Source organism: Entelurus aequoreus, linkage group LG27 (genome assembly GCF_033978785.1).
Source record: "Entelurus aequoreus isolate RoL-2023_Sb linkage group LG27, RoL_Eaeq_v1.1, whole genome shotgun sequence".
Taxonomy (NCBI): Eukaryota; Metazoa; Chordata; class Actinopteri; order Syngnathiformes; family Syngnathidae; genus Entelurus; species Entelurus aequoreus.
This window is the reverse complement of record NC_084757.1, coordinates 35,796,606-35,815,731: the sequence shown is the minus strand read 5'-3', so window position 1 is coordinate 35,815,731 and position 19,126 is coordinate 35,796,606. Positions and strand designations below refer to the sequence as shown.

Genomic DNA, 19,126 nt, shown 5'->3' with positions numbered 1-19,126 from the left:
AATTATTATATTGATTGTTATTATGAATATACTAAACTAATTACATTATATTTTATCTGAAGCTATAGAGATTTAAGTGTTGATTGTAAAAAATAAAAAGCAAAATAAAAAAAAGCATGACCTTTTTGAGTGGGGCACTTTTGGATCCCCAAGAATTTTATTGGAATTAATTTTGCTATTAATTATTGACCTTGTACAGCCCTTACCTTTGGGCTGGTACCGAGGGCGACTGTGTTGACCAGTTTGACGCGTGAAAGTAATAGAATGTCCAGTACTGTAGAACTGTGTTTGGATATGACAATCCGTTTATTCCAGCTATCTAATTTAAATCAAATGTAGGTTAAATAACAAAGTATGCTGACCTTGATTGGCACATTGTCACAGCATTGACACGACACGTCACGTCACAAACACGAACACGACCACGGTCGAAAACTGTTTGTCCTCCAATCGCCCTGGCTATGCTCACACCTGAACCCAATTTAAAGGAGGCTACCATGGTAACCGCACCATGGCAACAGTCCCCTCCCTGTCAACACTTCCTGGTTCTTAACAGGAAGTGAGTGGAGCAATCTGCCGAAAAGGAAATTAAACATGCTGAACCCAACAATCAATTAGAGAAAATAAAAACAATATAAACAAATAAGGAAATTTGGCTCCAACACTCCGGCCCCCAATTGAGAAGGGCAGGATGCCATGAACAATTTAAAATAAATAACAATGGAGCCATAAATATAAACAAACAACCATCTTTGAGTTAGAGTTTTTCAGTTTTGATGTTAGCAGAACACACCAATGCTTTTTTATCTGGATAAGTCTCCATGACTCTTCCAAGTAACCAAGAGCCACGTAGAGCCAGTACAATGTCATTTGAGACGAGACTTCTTCTCTGTTTGCTCCACCTCTGCCGCTCCTGTAGCAAAGGTAAGTACTCTCTTAACCAGCGTTTTCCAGAATAGGTCAGAGATGTATTGGACTTGTCTTCTTTTTTAGTGCAGCTTTAAAGGCCTACTGAAAGCCACTACTACCGACCACGCAGTCTGATAGTTTATATATCAATGATGAAATCTTAACATTATAACACATGCCAATACGGCCGGGTTAACTTATAAAGTGACATTTTAAATTTGCCGCTAAACTTCCGGTTCGAAACGCCTCTGAGGATGACGTATGCGCGTGACGTAGACCGGCGAACACGGGTATGCCTTCCACATTGAAGCCAATACGAAAAAGCTCTGTTTTCATTTCATAATTCCACAGTATTCTGGACATCTGTGTTCGTGAATCTGTTGCAATCATGTTCATTGCATTATGGAGAAGGAAGCTGAGCAAGCAAAGAAGAAAGTTGTCGGTGCGAAATGGACGTATTTTTCGAACGTAGTCAGCCACAACAGTACACAGCCGGCGCTTCTTTGTTTACATTCCCGAAAGATGCAGTCAAGATGGAAGAACTCCGATAACAGAGACTCTAACCAGGAGGACTTTTGACTTGGATACACAGACGCCTGTAGAGAACTGGGACAACACAGACTCTTACCAGGATTACTTTGATGTGGATGACAAAGACGCAGACGTGCTACTGTGAGTATGCAGCTTTGGCTTCTAAACATTTGATCGCTTGACCGTATGTGTGCAACTTTTTTTTGCGTATGTACGTAACTTTTTTTTAAATATATAAGCTTTATGAACCTTGGGTTAGGTGAACGGTCTTTTGGGCTGAGTGATTGTGTGTGTTGATCAGGTGTTTGAATTGTATTGGCGTGTTCTATGGAGCTAGGAGCTAGCAGAGGAGCTAGGAGCTAGCGTAACAAACACGCAGGTGTTTTTATGCAGGATTAATTTGTGTCATATTAAATATAAGCCTGGTTGTGTTGTGGCTAATAGAGTATATATATGTCTTGTGTTTATTTACTGTTGTAGTCATTCCCAGCTGAATATCAGGTCACCCCCGCCTCTCACAGCATCTTCCCTATCTGAATAGCTTCAACTCCCCACTAGTCCTTCACTTGCACTTTACTCATCCACAAATCTTTCATCCTCGCTCAAATTAATGGGGAAATTGTCGCTTTCTCGGTCCGAATCTCTCTCACTTCATGCGGCCATCATTGTAAACAATAGGGAACTTTGCGTATATGTTCAACTGACTACGTCACGCTACTTCCGGTAGGTGCAAGCCTTTTTTTATCAGATACCAAAAGTTGCAATCTTTATCGTCGTTGTTCTATACTAAATCCGTTCAGCAAAAATATGGCAATATCGCGAAATGATCAAGTATGACACATAGAATAGATCTGCTATCCCCGTTTAAATAAAAAAAATTCATTTCAGTAGGCCTTTAACTCCTCCATTAACGCATGATCATGTATTTCCAAAGCCTCATGTTTGCCTTTTCCAGGATCCATGATTATACACAACCCACAAATTCAAAATCAAATCAAATATATGGAAACCTTGTTAATGTCAGTCAAAACACCAAAAATCAAAACCCGCAATTATTAATTTGCATTTGTTCAAATCAAACCTCACCCACGAACGGGCTTGCACAAGGAATCATAAAACACCACCTTGTAATTGAAATGTACCCACGAATGGGTTGCAATCATGCACAAAACATCATAGAAAATACCCACTAACGGGTTAAATAACATTAAATATTAACCACCAATGCATTGGATTTTTTGTTTCTGTCTTTGTGTGCACACACTATTATATGGCCATCTATTAACCCGTGTAGCGCGCTACATACCTTTACTTTGTTCTTGTCTTCAAAAGATGTTCTTCGAAAAGAGTTCTTGTACTTATTGTACAGCCCTTACCTTTGGGCTGGTACCGAGGGCGACTGTGTTGACCAGTTTGACGCGTGAAAGTAATAGAATGTCCAGTACTGTACAACTGTGTTTGGATATGACAATCCGTTTATTCCAGCTATCTAAATTAAATCAAATGTCAATTCTATAACAAAGTTTGCTGACCTTGATTGGCACATTGTCACAGCATTGTCACCACATGACACGATACCACATGACACGAACACGACCACGAACACGACCACGGTCGAAAACTGTTTGTCCTCCAATCGCCCTGCCCATGCTCACACCTGTGCCCAATTTATGGAGGCTACCATGGTAACCGCACCATAACAACAGTCCCCTCCCTGTCAACACTTCCTGGTTCTTAACAGGAAGTGGGCGCAGCAATCTGCCGAAAAGGAAATTAAACATGCTGAACCCAACAATCAATTTAGAGAAAATAAAATAAAAACAATATAAACAAATAAGGAATTTTGGCTCCAACAATGCCTATAATGTGTTAGATGTAGCCTTAACAGAGTGTTTGTTTGCAACAATGTTTCTGCCAGCTCAACTTTCGCCCTGTTGATACTTCTTGTTACAGTCGTTACCCTATCCTACCACTAGAGGGCGACACAGACCACGTCTACAGCACTGTCTAAAGCAGAGGTGTCAAATGTACGGCCCGCGGGCCGGATCAGGCCCGTGAACTGGTTTTATCCGGCCCGCGGGATGAGTTAGCTAAGTATAAAAATGAGCCGAAATTTTTGAATGAAAGAAACTGGTGTTCTAAATGTGTCCACTAGATGTCACAATAGCAATTCTTTGTATATTTGTGGATGATGCTACATATGTAAAAAAAAAAAAACCCCACATGATGTTAGTGCACCAGTCGAGGAAAATTAGCAAATTACATAAATAACATCCCGTAATTTGATTTTGGTATTATTTTTTTTATCTTGATACATTGAAAATGAACACCAATGACTGATGAACATTATCACATAATTTATTGAGAAAGTATAAATAACGACTAATAAAGGTAGAATACAATTAACCGCAACATGTAAGTGTAAACAAACCCCAACAACATTATGATTTGTACATTTTCAGAATGTGCTTGTTCTATTTTTAAACAAAGAAAACAATCTGAAGTTGTCTTTATTTTTAAGTTATCGTGCCGTGATTTCACCAGTCCGGCCCACTTGGGAGTATATTTTTCTCCATGTGGCCCCCGATCTAAATTGAGTTTGACACCCCTGGTCTAAAGCAATGGTGTCCAAAGTGTGGCCCGGGGGTCATTTGCAGCCCGCAGCTAATGTTTTACCGGCCCGCAGCACATCATTCTAAAAATACTAAAACATTTTTTAAATAAAAGAGCAAAAAGGTGAAATGCAATCAGAAAAAGTTGCATTGTTGAATCTAATAACACTTTTAAAAAAAAAATTATTTATCAAAATCATTGGTACTTTAACTTTAACTTAAAAAATAACAATGAATCAAAATCAATGTTGTTATGAATTATTGACTGATTTTAGGACAAAAAGTACATAAATACAAATAAAAAAACATGAAAAATATGAAAATTATTTAAAAAAAAATACATACTAATTATATACTAATACTAATTATTATATTGATTGTTATTATGAATATACTAAACTAATTACATTGTATTTTATCTGAAGCTATAGAGATTTAAGTGTTGATTGTAAACTAATTAAAAAATAAAAAGCAAAATAAAAAAAAAGCATGACCTTTTTGAGTGGGGCACTTTTGGATCCCCAAGAATTTTATTGGAATTAATTTTGCTATTAATTATTGACCTATTTAGGGATCCAATTACTTCACATTAAATATTCCACTTTGAAAATATTTTTGGGAAAAATACTGTATATTTTATATTTTTGCCCCAAAAAATAGGATTTGGACAAAAAGCTCATAAAAAGTAAAAAAAAAAAAATATATATATATATATATTTGAAGTTGATCGAACTTCAAATATGAAGTTGAATTAGAGATTCAAGCGTTTAATAAAAAATAAATAATTTATGACTTATTTTTAACCTTTTTTAAGACTGAAACCCTTCTGGGTCTCTAGGACCTCATTTAATGGAAGCCCAAAGGTTAAAAAAAAAAAGAAGTGTATATTGTATAGGTTTTGGAAAATGAAATTATATCAAAATGGCCCCCGCGTGCTTTGATTTTCCAGTGGAAAAAGTTTGGACACCCCTGGTCTAAATCAACAGTGCTTATTCTGCATTCATCTCTAATGGACTGCTTTAATTGTCCATGTATATTTGTTTTATAACACATTGTAGATTATATTATATTATATATAACATTATTGCATATTATATTGCCTAAATGTATCCTAATCATTCTTTGTATGTGTTCCCTTTAGACCACACACACACACACACACACACACACACACACACACACACACACACACACACACACACACACACCACACTTGTCCAACTTCACCATTAAAGAGTTTCTTAAAGCCTGTCTGTGGCCTCCTCTCTGACCGCAGTCCTTGTCCTAAGAAGATATCAGACCAGCATTCCTCATCCAGAGTAACCTACTCCATCACAGCTGTCATTGTTTAAAAGATAATAATGAATCAAAATCAATGTTGTGAATTACTGACATAGTCAAGGCACCAATTACTTCACATCAAATATTCCATTTGAAATATTTTTTGGGGGGGAAATATTGCATACTTTGTGTTTGCCATGAATTGATTAACGTGGACTTAAACAAGTTGAAAAACTTATTGGGGTGTTACCATTTAGTGGTTAATTGTACGGAATATGTACTGTACTGTGCAATCTACTAATACAAGTCTCAATCAATCAATGCCATTTTTTTATTTTACAAAAAAGGGCATAACACAATATATATTAAAAAAGATTGAAAACTTATAATCGATGAGTATTTGAAATTGATCGAGAGACTTAAATGTTAAAAGTTTTTTAAAAAAAGTATTACTTATTTTAACACTTTTATGAGTGGGGTCCTTCTCCATCCCCATTCATTTTATGGGTAATTAAAAAAACTGTCATTGTTCTTATTTACCTTTTTAAGGAGCCAAATATTCCACTTTGACATTTTTTGAGGGGAAATATTGCATATTTTGTATGGACATATATAGTTGATCCAGATATTTATATTGGTTCAAAAGTAAATGACTTATTTTTTAATATTTTTATGACTGAGACTTTTTTGGGGCCCCTGAAAAAACACTTGAGTGGAGCCCTAAAGGTAGAAAAAAAATGATATCTATTGTATTGGTTTTGAAAATGAAACTTTCTTTCAGTGGGAAAAGTTTGGACAAACTGTTTAAACTGATCTACATTTTGGAACAAATCTTAATATTGTGTGCGTTATTTTGTTCATTTGGCATACAGCAGTAGTCCTAAATAATAGCAACTAAATTAAACTGATTTACATATTTAGAATTTTATGAAGAGTATCAAAGCAAAAAATCATTTTTTTCTGGTATACTTTTATTTAAAAAAATGCTTATGCTTAAACTTTCTAGTTTCTGTAGCCTACTATAATTTTTTAAGGAATGTATTTTGTTTTATGAGAATATGTGGCATATGTAATGTATCAATCAACCATATTTATAATAATGTACAACAATCATGTTGTAACAATAATCTACAACAATCATCTTCACTTTAGTCTCTTTTTACCTGTGGAAGCAGTGTCCTCTACAGTGGACATGCTTGTATAAAATGTTGTGTGGTGACTAACATGATCACTTTTCATCATGTCACTTTTCATCATGTCACTTTTCATCATGCTTGTATAAAATGTTGTGTGGTGACTAACATTATCACTTTTCATCATGTCAATACTTCTCTGACTGATGAAAGACATTTTCAGTCCGACACTTTATGAGGTGGCCACTTGTCCAGGCTCCGCCCCCCTGCAAAGTTTTTGTTTTGATACCGTCACACGTCACCAAGTTTTTGTTTGATACCGTCACACGTCACCACATTTTGTTTGATACCGTCACACATCACCAAGTTTTATTTTGATACCGTCACACGTCACCACATTTTGTTTGATACCGTCACACATCACCAAGTTTTATTTTGATACCGTCACACGTCACCACGTTTTTGTTTGATACCGTCACACGTCACCACGTTTTTGTTTGATACCGTCACACGTCACCACATTTTGTTTGATACCGTCACACATCACCAAGTTTTATTTTGATACCGTCACACGTCACCACGTTTTTGTTTGATACCGTCACACGTCACCAAGATTTTGTTTGATACCGTCACACGTCACCAAGTTTTTGTTTGATACCGTCACACATCACCAAGTTTTTGTTTGATACCGTCACACGTCACTAAGTTTTTGTTTGATACCGTCACACGTCACCAAGTTTTTGTTTGAAACCGTCACACGTCACCAAGTTTTATTGTGATACCGTCACACATCACCAAGTTTTTGTTTGATACCGTCACACGTCACCAAGTTTTATTTTGATACCGTCACACATCACCACGTTTTTGTTTGATACCGTCACACGTCACCAAGTTTTTGTTTGATACCATCACACGTCACCAAGTTTTTGTTTGATACCGTCACACATCACCACATTTTTGTTTGATACCGTCGCACGTCACCACGTTTTTGTTTGATACCGTCACACATCACCACATTTTTGTTTGATACCGTCACACATCACCACATTTTTGTTTGATACCGTCGCACGTCACCACATTTTTGTGTGATACCGTCACACATCATCACATTTTTGTTTGATACCGTCGCACGTCACCAAGTTTTTGTTTGATACGTCACACATCACCAAGTTTTATTTTGATACGTCACACGTCACCACGTTTTTGTTTGATACCATCACACGTCACCAAGATTTTGTTTGATACCGTCACACGTCACCAAGTTTTTGTTTGATACCGTCACACATCACCAAGTTTTTGTTTGATACCGTCACACGTCACTAAGTTTTTGTTTGATACCGTCACACGTCACCAAGTTTTTGTTTGAAACCGTCACACGTCACCAAGTTTTATTGTGATACCGTCACACATCACCAAGTTTTTGTTTGATACCGTCACACGTCACCACATTTTGTTTGATACCGTCACACGTCACCAAGTTTTATTTTGATACCGTCACACATCACCAAGTTTTTGTTTGATACTGTCACACGTCACCACATTTTGTTTGATACCGTCACACATCACCAAGTTTTATTTTGATACCGTCACACGTCACCACGTTTTTGTTTGATACCGTCACACGTCACCACGTTTTTGTTTGATACCGTCACACGTCACCAAGTTTTTGTTTGATAACGTCACACGTCACCAAGTTTTTGTTTGATACCGTCACACATCACCAAGTTTTTCTTTGATACTGTCACACGTCACCACATTTTGTTTGATACCGTCACACATCACCAAGTTTTTGTTTGATACCGTCACACGTCACCACGTTTTTGCTTGATACCGTCACACGTCACCAAGTTTTTGTTTGATACCGTCACACGTCACCAAGTTTTTGTTTAATACCGTCACACGTCACCAAGTTTTTGTTTGAGACCGTCACACGTCACCAAGTTTTATTTTGATACGTCACACATCACCAAGTTTTATTTTGATACGTCACACGTCACCACATTTTTGTTTGATACCGTCACACGTCACCAAGTTTTTGTTTGATACGTCACATGTCACCAAGTTTTTGTTTGATACCGTCACACGTCACCACATTTTGTTTGATACCGTCACACGTCACCAAGTTTTATTTTGATACCGTCACACATCACCAAGTTTTTGTTTGATACTGTCACACGTCACCACATTTTGTTTGATACCGTCACACATCACCAAGTTTTATTTTGATACCGTCACACGTCACCACGTTTTTGCTTGATACCGTCACACGTCACCAAGTTTTTGTTTGATACCGTCACACGTCACCAAGTTTTTGTTTAATACCGTCACACGTCACCAAGTTTTTGTTTGAAACCGTCACACGTCACCAAGTTTTATTTTGATACGTCACACATCACCAAGTTTTATTTTGATACGTCACACGTCACCACATTTTTGTTTGATACCGTCACACGTCACCAAGTTTTTGTTTGATACCGTCACACGTCACCAAGTTTTTGTTTGATACCTTCACACATCACATTTTTGTTTGATACAGTCGCACGTCACCAAGTTTTTGTTTGATACCTCACACATCACCAAGTTTTATTTTGATACCGTCACACGTCACCACGTTTTTGTTTGATACCGTCACACGTCACCAAGTTTTTGTTTGAAACCGTCACACGTCACCAAGTTTTTGTTTGATACGTCACACGTCACCACGTTTTTGTTTGATACGTCACACGTCACCACGTTTTTGTTTGATACGTCACACATCACCAAGTTTTTATTTGATACTTGGCTACTTGTAGCTTGTTACCGCTCCACTGGGTTCTGTTTTTAAGTGTGAGTTCTACATTTGAGAAAGTCTAAAAAGTGCGTTTCAAATAAAGTTGGATTGATCGGCGCCACCGTGTGGTTTGCCAGGAGCACAGCAGTGATGGTTAAAAATCACCAGCTGATCCAAACCCACCTGGAAGTCGTCCATCACCTGACGCATCAGCTGACCTCCCTGGCTCCTCCCATCTTTGTATCTTCTCCCAGCGGGCAGGAGACCAACGTCGTCACAGCCCCGACTTCAGGGATGACAAACTGTTTTTCCCAGGGCAACATTGGACCTGAAACCAAGGAAGAACTAGTGCAAAAACTACCAATCAATACCTTGTGTGACAAATACTGATGTATTTGTAAATAGACATCCATGTTTACATCTTAAATGCATGTTATTACACCAAGTATATATATATATTATTTTCTACTTCCTGATGTTTTCTTGCAATGTCTCATATTTTAAAGGCATTTTGGAGAGCGCCTCGGTTTGGTTGAACAATGAAATACTACTATTAGTGTAGTACACAAATAATAATATTCATTCGCCTCAAAAGTGAAAGTTTATCAACCATTAAGCCGAGTGAAAACTGTTTTCCTGTCTGTGCACCATGTAGTAGTAGACATGTAGTACAGGACATGAGTAAGTACACACAGAAGTACTTCTGTATTAGGTGTAAATACATGATAATGCCCAGCTGGACACTTTAAGGACATCAATAGAATCCCAATATCAAAGATCATGTTTGTCCAGCAGCACACCTGTGTTTGCTGACGTGGCACTTTCGAGTGAACCGCTTGTGGCAGGCGGCGCAGCCAAAGGGTTTCTCCCCAGTGTGCGTTCTCTGGTGTCTCATCATGTCCCCCTTTATGGAGAAGCGTTTGTGGCACAGCGAGCAGATGAAAGGTTTCTCCCCGCTGTGCGCCCTGAGGTGTGCCGTCATGTTGCCCTTGCTGGAGAAGCTCTTGGCGCACAGCGGGCAGGAGAAGGCCTTCTCCGCCGCGTGCCTTCTTCTGTGCGCCGACATTTCTCTCTTGTCGGAGAAGGTTTGTGGGCAGGCCGGGCAAGAAACGCGAGGCTCCCTGCCGTGTTTCTTCAGGTGTGTCGTCATGTTTTCCTTCAGCGAGAACCTTTGACCGCAGACCGAGCAAGCGAAAGGTTTCTCCCCGGTGTGCGTCCTGGTGTGTCTGGTCAAATGTGTCTTGGTAGAAAATGTTCCGCCGCAAACGGTGCAGGAGAAAGGCTTCTCGCCCGTGTGAGTCCTCATGTGCAGCAGGACGTTCCCCTTGGCGGAGAACCTCTTGTCGCACACAGAGCAGTGATAAGGTTTCTCCCCGGTGTGCGTCCTGGCGTGCCTCTTCAAGTGCGCTTTGGTGGAGAAGGAGCCTCCGCACAGTGCGCAGATGAAGGGTTTCTCCCCGATGTGACACCTGAGGTGAGACAGCAGGTTCTGCCGGTGACGGAACATCTGGCCGCACACGGAGCAGTTGAAAGGTTTCTCCGGGGTGTGGCACCTCATGTGGGAGAGCAAGCAGTCCCTGCGACTGAAGCGCTTGCTGCAAACGGAGCAGGGGAAAGGTTTCTCCCCGGTGTGGCGCTTCATGTGGCGCTTCAGGATGCTCTTGTCGCCAAAGCACCCGGCACATTCCGAGCAGCTCAGCTTCTTCTCACCCGGCTGGAAGTGACCGTCCTTGCCAGCGTCGTCCTCGCTCTCAGAGGACTGCCACATGTCGGCCATTTGTCCCTCTCTTCTCGCCTCACCACTCACAGGCTCCGCCCCTAAAGATGCTGGTGTTGTCACCTGACCACTTACGGGCTCCGCCCATAAGGATGCTTCCGTTGTCACCTCTCCACTTACAGGCTCCGCCCGTAAAGATGCTGGTGTTGTCACCTGACCACAGAGAGGCTCCGCCCCCCTGTTGTCGTCACTTGGATGGCGACGAAGATGTGAGGGCGGAGCGTCGTCCTCATCCTCACACTTGACCAGCACGATAGTGAAAGGGAAAGTGCTGATGTCGGCATCTACCTGCAGGCCTTGACCCGACTGGCTGGTGTGTGGCTCCTCCTCCTCCTCCTCCTCCTCTTTCACGCCAGGGGGCTGTGGCTCCTGTCCACTGGCCATGAGCAGCAGCTGGATGTCTGACAGAGGCAGGGGAAGCATATGAGCGGTTTTCTTTCCGCTTCGATACGGAGTCAGATTCAGGCTGATATCAGCGATATTGATCCAGTACTTACTTTTTACAGTACTGTGCAAAAGTACCCAATAAAGCAAATAATATTTCATATGTACAGTTGTAGTACCTCCAAATATACTACAGTGAAAACTGTGTATTTACAGTAGTACCTCCAAATATACTACAGTGAAATATACTACAGTGAGAACTGTGTATTTACAGTAGTACCTCCAAATATACTACAATACTTGTTAATATTCAACTGTGTATTTACAGTAGTAGTACCTCCAAATATACTACAGTACTTGTTAATATTCAGCTGTGTATTTACAGTAGTAGTACCTCCAAATATACTACAATACTTGTTAATATTCAACTGTGTATTTACAGTAGTAGTACCTTAAAATATACTACAGTACTTGTTAATATTCAACTGTGTATTTACAGTAGTAGTACCTCCAAATATACTACAGCAGTGTTTTTCAACCACTGTGCCGCGCTAGTGTGCCGTGAGATGCAATCTGGTGTGCCGTGGGAGATTATCTAATTTCACCTATTTGGGTTATAAATATTTTTTGCAAACCAGTAATTATAGTCTGCAAATGATGTGTTGTTGTTGAGTGTCGGTGCTGTCTACAGCTCGGCAGAGTAACCGTGTAATACTCTTCCATATCAGTAGGTGGCAGCAGGTAGCTAATTGCTTTGTAGCTGTGGAAACAGCGGGAGGCAGTGTGCAGTTAAACTAAAAATAAACAAAAAGGTGAGTGTCCCTAAGAAAAGGCATTGAAGCTCAGGGAAGGCTATGCGGAACGAAACTACAACTGAACTGGCTACAAAGTAAAGAGAATGCTGGACGACAGCAAAGACTTACTGTGGAGCAAAGACGGCGTCCACAAAGTACATCCGAACATGACATGACAATCAACAATGTCCCCGCGAAGAAGGATAAAAACAACTGAAATAGTCTTGATTGCTAAAACAAAGTAGATGTGGGAAATATCGCTCAAAGGAAGACATGAAGCTGCTACAGGAAAATACCAACAAAAGACAAAAAGTCACCAAAATAGGAGTGCAAGACAAGAACTAAAACACTACACACAGAAAAACAGCAATAAACTCCAAATAAGTCAGGGTGTGATGTGACAGGTGGTGACAGTACACCTACTTTGAGACAAGAGCTATATTGATACATGCTTGGTTATGCTTTAAAGTCATATCCAACAATTGCGACAACGACTTTTTACTGTCAACTGAGTTTCGTTTTTTTAATGATGTCTGCTGGTGAAAAATGTGCCTCGGCTCAAAAAAGGTTGAAAAACACTGTACTACAGTACTTGTTAATATAATATAAAGGTTCATGTAGAAAATATTAAGTGTTTAAAGTACTTTAAAAAGGTCCATGTAGTAACTATTAGGTGTTTAAATGACTTTAAAAAGGTTCATGTAGTAACTTTGAAGTGTTTAAAGGACGAAAAGAGGACATTTTCACACCGTTAGCTAGCTCTCAGATTAGCATGTGATGCTAACAGCAGCGTCTGTGCCTCACTAAGATATATTCTGCCCTACTAAAAGGATTATTGACAGGAGACAAAGTGAGTATTACCTGCAAGAGATGTCCCACTAAGTGAGAAGAAGAAACACGACAATTAAAAGTTACTTTGAAGCGGAGATGGCGACGAACTGAGCGGAGTCTCGCTCACTTCCGGGTTCTTCTTCTTCTTCTACGATCAACGCAGGACAAGACTTTGCTGCCCCCTTCGGCGGCTTTCACCTACTGCATGCACACTATGCCCTTCCTCTAGACTAGCAGCAGTAACACCACATGGACTTTGAATGCAACAATTACAACCACTGAGGCACTTTGGTACTATGGATCACATTTGGGATGACAAAAGTGCTCAATGAACCTTTTTATTTGCACATCATTTCAAAAGAAACTGGAGTGTCCATCATTGTTGACTTTGAGAAGGTCAAGAAAATACAAAGTCACTGACAACTACAGTTCTTGTGAGTCCAGACGCTGGTCGCTTGGTCCAAGTTCCTGCTCAGAAGCTCGGTGTGAGTCCAGACGCTGGTCACCTGGTCCAAGTTCCTGCTCAGGAGCTCGGTGTGAGTCCAGACGCTGGTCACCTGGTCCGAGTTCCTGCAGGTCTTGGTCAGAAGCGTCCTGTGAGTCCAGAAGCCGGTCACTTGGTCCAAGCTCCTGCATGGAAACGTCCAGCCCGTTGTGGTCGGCGCTGGCGTTGTGCTGCTCGCCCGCCTCCTCGTCTTCGTCCTCCACGTCCATCTCGAAGACGCGCAGGTGGCGGAGGTTGTCACTCAGCTGAGGGCGAGGGCGAGGGGGAGGAGTCATGGAGGTGGTCCAGGTGGGATCCTGACTAAACACTTACCACACACGCCACTTCTCGCACGCCGTTGACGGCCACAAACTGAGCCTTCATGCCTTCCAGGCGGCGGCGCTGAGTCCCCAGCACCAGACCTTGGCACGGTATGGCGCCGCCCTGCTGGTCCAAGCTGAAAGTAGGAGGAGTGACGACACGTTCAAGTACATTTTGCAGTACACTCACAAGTACTACTACAATATGAAGTACACGATAATACTGTCAAATGATTCTTTGAATCAGATTCATCACATTGTGGAATGTGATGAATCATGATTAATCACATTGTGGAATGTGATTAATCATGATTCATCACATTGTGGAATGTGATTAATCATGATTAATCACAGGTTAATACTCGCTTGCGTTATTAAATATAGCTCAAGAAAAGACTCCACTGTTTGTACACATATACAATTGTTATATGATTTGATGTACTAGCATATATTAATAGTCATATTTGATGTATATATTAGGACATAAACACACCTGATATTGTATTCATTATTTGATGTACTACCATGTAATAATAGTCATATTTGATGTATATATTAGTACATAAACACACCTGATATTGTATTTATTATTTGATGTACTACCATGTAATAATAGTCATATTTGATGTATATATTAGTACATAAACACACCTGATATTGTATTCATTATTTGATGTACTACCATGTAATAATAGTCATATTTGATGTATATATTAGTACATAAACACACCTGATATTGTATTATGTTATTTAATGTACTAGCATATTAATATAAATATTTGATGTATATATTAGTACATAAACACACCTGATATTGTATTTATTATTTGATGTACTACCATGTAATAATAGTCATATTTGATGTATATATTAGTACATAAACACATCTCATATTGTATATACTATTGTATATACTATTTGATGTAGTAGGATATTAATAGTAATATTTGATGTATATATTATTACATAAACACACCTGATATTGTATATATTATATGATGTACTACCATGTAATAATGGTCATATCTGATGTATATACCCGTACATAAACACATCTGATATTGTATATATTATTTGATGTTCTACCATGTAATAAGTCATACTTGATGTATATATTAGTACATAAACACACCTGATATTGTATATATTATTTGATGTACTACCATGTAATAATAATCATATTTGATGTATATATTAGTTCATAAACACACCTGATATTGTATATATTATTTGATGTACTACCATGTAATAATAGTCATATTTGATGTATATATTAGTACATAAACACACCTCATATTGTACAGTATATACTTTTTGATGTAGTAGCATATTAATAGTAATATTTTATGTATATATTAGTACATAAACACACCTGATATTGTATATATTATTTGATGTACTACGATGTAATAATAATAATAATATTTGATGTATATATTAGTACATAAACACACCTGATATTGTATATATTATTTGATGTACTACCATATAAAAATAGTCATATTTGATGTATATATTAGTACATAAATACACCTGATATTGTATGTATTATTTGATGTACTACCATGTAATAATGGTCATATTTGATGTATATATTAGTACATAAACACACATGATATTGTATATATTATTTGATGTACTACCATGTAATAATAATAATATTTGATGTATATATTAGTACATAAACACACCTGATATTGTATATATTATTTGATGTACTACCATATAATAATAGTCATATTTGATGTATATATTAGTACATAAACACACCTGATATTGTATATATTATTTGATGTACTACCATATAATAATAGTCATATTTGATGTATATATTAGTACATAAACACACCTGATATTGTACATATTATTTGCTGTACTACCATGTAATGATGGTCATAATTGATGTATATATTAGTACATAAACACACATGATATTGTATATATTATTTGATGTACTACCATGTAATAATAGTCATATTATTTTTTTGTAACTGCGGACCGGTCAACGCTTGAAAATTTGTCCCACGAACCGGGGGTGAGTTTTTTTATTTTTATATTGCATATACCTTTTGATTTACTAGCATATTCATAGTAATATTTGATGAATATTTTAGTACATAAACACTCCTCATATTGTATATATTATTTGATGTACTACTATGTAATAATGGTCATATTTGATGTATATATTAGTACATAAACACACCTGATATTGTATATATTATTTGATGTACTACTATGTAATAATCGTAATATCTGATGTTTATATTAGTACATAAACACATCTGATATTGTATATATTATATTGATGTACTACCATGTAATAATAGTCATACTTGATGTATATATTAGTACATAAACACACCTGATATTGTATATAGTATATTGATGTACTACCATGTAATAATAGTCATATTTGATGTATATATTAGTACATAAACACATCTGATATTGTTTATATTCTATTGATCTACTACCATGTAATAATAGTCATATTTGATGTCCCTGCTTGGCACTCAGCATCAAAATTTGGAATTGGGGGTTAAATCACCAAAAAGGATTTCCGGGCGCGGCCACTGCTCACTGCTCCCCTCACCTCCCAGGGGGTGATCAAGGGTGATGGGTCAAATGCAGAGAATAGTTTCGCCACACCTAGTGTGTGTGTGTGTGTGTGTGTGTGTGTGTGTGTGTGTGACTATCATTGGTACCTAAAAACTTAATATATTAGTACATAAATACACCTGATATTGCATATATTTTATGTGATGTAGTAGCATGTAGTACTATTTGAAGTATATATTCCACCTGGTATTGGACTTCCAGACAAAGTGAGTGTCACTGTGTAGTTATGTAGTACTATTTGAAGTATATATTCCACCTGGTATTGGACTTCCAGACAAAGTGAGTGTCACTGTGTAGTTATGTAGTACTATTTGAAGTATATATTCCACCTGGTATTGGACTTCCAGACAAAGTGAGTGTCACTGTGTAGTTATGTAGTACTATTTGAAGTATATATTCCACCTGGTATTGGACTTCCAGACAAAGTGAGTGTCACTGTGTAGTTATGTAGTACTATTTGAAGTATATATTCCACCTGGTATTGGACTTCCAGACAAAGTGAGTGTCACTGTGTAGTTATGTAGTACTATTTGAAGTATATATTCCACCTGGTATTGCACTTCCAGACAAAGTGAGTGTCACTGTGTAGTTATGTAGTACTATTTGAAGTATATATTCCACCTGGTATTGGACTCCCAGACAAAGTGAGTGTCACTGTGTAGTTATGTAGTACTATTTGAAGTATATATTCCACCTGGTATTGGACTTCCAGACAAAGTGAGTGTCACTGTGTAGTTATGTAGTACTATTTGAAGTATATATTCCACCTGGTATTGGGCTTCCAGACAAAGTGAGTGTCACTGTGTAGTTATGTAGTACTATTTGAAGTATATATTCCACCTGGTATTGGACTTCCAGACAAAGTGAGTGTCACTGTGTAGTTATGTAGTACTATTTGAAGTATATATTCCACCTGGTATTGCACTTCCAGACAAAGTGAGTGTCACTGTGTAGTTATGTAGTACTATTTGAAGTATATATTCCACCTGGTATTGGACTCCCAGACAAAGTGAGTGTCACTGTGTAGTTATGTAGTACTATTTGAAGTATATATTCCACCTGGTATTGGACTTCCAGACAAAGTGAGTGTCACTGTGTAGTTATGTAGTACTATTTGAAGTATATATTCCACCTGGTATTGGACTCCCAGACAAAGTGAGTGTCACTGTGTAGTTATGTAGTACTATTTGAAGTATATATTCCACCTGGTATTGGACTTCCAGACAAAGTGAGTGTCACTGTGTAGTTATGTAGTACTATTTGAAGTATAAATTCCACCTGGTATTGCACTTCCAGACAAAGTGAGTGTCACTGTGTAGTTATGTAGTACTATTTGAAGTATATATTCCACCTGGTATTGGACTTCCAGACAAAGTGAGTGTCACTGTGTAGTTATGTAGTACTATTTGAAGTATATATTCCACCTGGTATTGCACTTCCAGACAAAGTGAGTGTCACTGTGTAGTTATGTAGTACTATTTGAAGTATATATTCCACCTGGTATTGGACTCCCAGACAAAGTGAGTGTCACTGTGTAGTTATGTAGTACTATTTGAAGTATATATTCCACCTGGTATTGGACTTCCAGACAAAGTGAGTGTCACTGTGTAGTTATGTAGTACTATTTGAAGTATATATTCCACCTGGTATTGCACTTCCAGACAAAGTGAGTGTCACTGTGTAGTTATGTAGTACTATTTGAAGTATATATTCCACCTGGTATTGGACTCCCAGACAAAGTGAGTGTCACTGTGTAGTTATGTAGTACTATTTGAAGTATATATTCCACCTGGTATTGGACTTCCAGACAAAGTGAGTGTCACTGTGTAGTTATGTAGTACTATTTGAAGTATATATTCCACCTGGTATTGGACTCCCAGACAAAGTGAGTGTCACTGTGTAGTTATGTAGTACTATTTGAAGTATATATTCCACCTGGTATTGGACTTCCAGACAAAGTGAGGGTCACTGTGTAGTTATGTAGTACTATTTGAAGTATATATTCCACCTGGTATTGGACTTCCAGACAAGTGAGTGTCACTGTGTAGTTATGTAGTACTATTTGAAGTATATATTCCACCTGGTATTGGACTTCCAGACAAAGTGAGTGTCACTGTGTAGTTATGTAGTACTATTTGAAGTATATATTCCACCTGGTATTGGACTTCCAGACAAAGTGAGTGTCACTGTGTAGTTATGTAGTACTATTTGAAGTATATATTCCACCTGGTATTGGACTTCCAGACAAAGTGAGTGTCACTGTGTAGTTATGTAGTACTATTTGAAGTATATATTCCACCTGGTATTGGACTTCCAGACAAAGTGAGTGTCACTGTGTAGTTATGTAGTACTATTTGAAGTATATATTCCACCTGGTATTGCACTTCCAGACAAAGTGAGTGTCACTGTGTAGTTATGTAGTACTATTTGAAGTATATATTCCACCTGGTATTGGACTTCCAGACAAAGTGAGTGTCACTGTGTAGTTATGTAGTACTATTTGAAGTATATATTCCACCTGGTATTGGACTTCCAGACAAAGTGAGTGTCACTGTGTAGTTATGTAGTACTATTTGAAGTATATATTCCACCTGGTATTGCACTTCCAGACAAAGTGAGTGTCACTGTGTAGTTATGTAGTACTATTTGAAGTATATATTCCACCTGGTATTGGACTC

The 19,126-nt window shown here is 38.2% G+C and overlaps 2 protein-coding genes across 5 annotated transcripts in view; both read right to left on the bottom strand.

Annotated features, from left to right (window-relative positions):
- Positions 1-9,649: 9,649 nt before the first annotated feature.
- On the bottom strand, positions 9,650-13,185 carry LOC133644138 (gastrula zinc finger protein XlCGF57.1-like). 3 transcript variants are annotated; one of them, XM_062038464.1, is made up of 3 exons: positions 13,053-13,185; positions 11,122-11,414; positions 9,650-11,076 (listed from the first exon to the last, which is right to left on the bottom strand). In XM_062038464.1, the coding sequence occupies exons 2-3, from the start codon at positions 11,395-11,397 to the stop codon at positions 10,015-10,017; spliced, it is 1,338 nt and encodes a 445-aa protein (XP_061894448.1). In that variant the 5' UTR covers positions 11,398-11,414; positions 13,053-13,185; the 3' UTR covers positions 9,650-10,014. The 3 variants fall into 3 exon arrangements, with proteins under 3 accessions (XP_061894448.1, XP_061894449.1, XP_061894447.1); XM_062038465.1 differs by having other exon boundaries at positions 11,167-11,414; XM_062038463.1 differs by having other exon boundaries at positions 9,650-11,414.
- Positions 13,186-13,344: 159 nt separating this feature from the next.
- anapc4 (anaphase promoting complex subunit 4) overlaps positions 13,345-19,126 on the bottom strand; it is a 42,428-nt gene continuing 36,646 nt past the window's right edge. For both annotated transcript variants that reach the window (XM_062039278.1, XM_062039279.1), the window contains exons 27-28: positions 13,840-13,963; positions 13,345-13,772 (exon numbers count right to left, since the gene is read on the bottom strand). In XM_062039278.1, the coding sequence (XP_061895262.1) occupies positions 13,446-13,772; positions 13,840-13,963 (451 nt within the window). In that variant the 3' untranslated portion in view covers positions 13,345-13,445. The remainder of the gene's footprint in view (positions 13,773-13,839; positions 13,964-19,126) is intronic.

Coding starts and splice junctions, on each gene's coding strand:
- LOC133644138 (XM_062038463.1), bottom strand. CDS start 11,397: ATGGCCAGTGGACAGGAGCCACAGCCCCCTGGCGTGAAAGAGGAGGAG.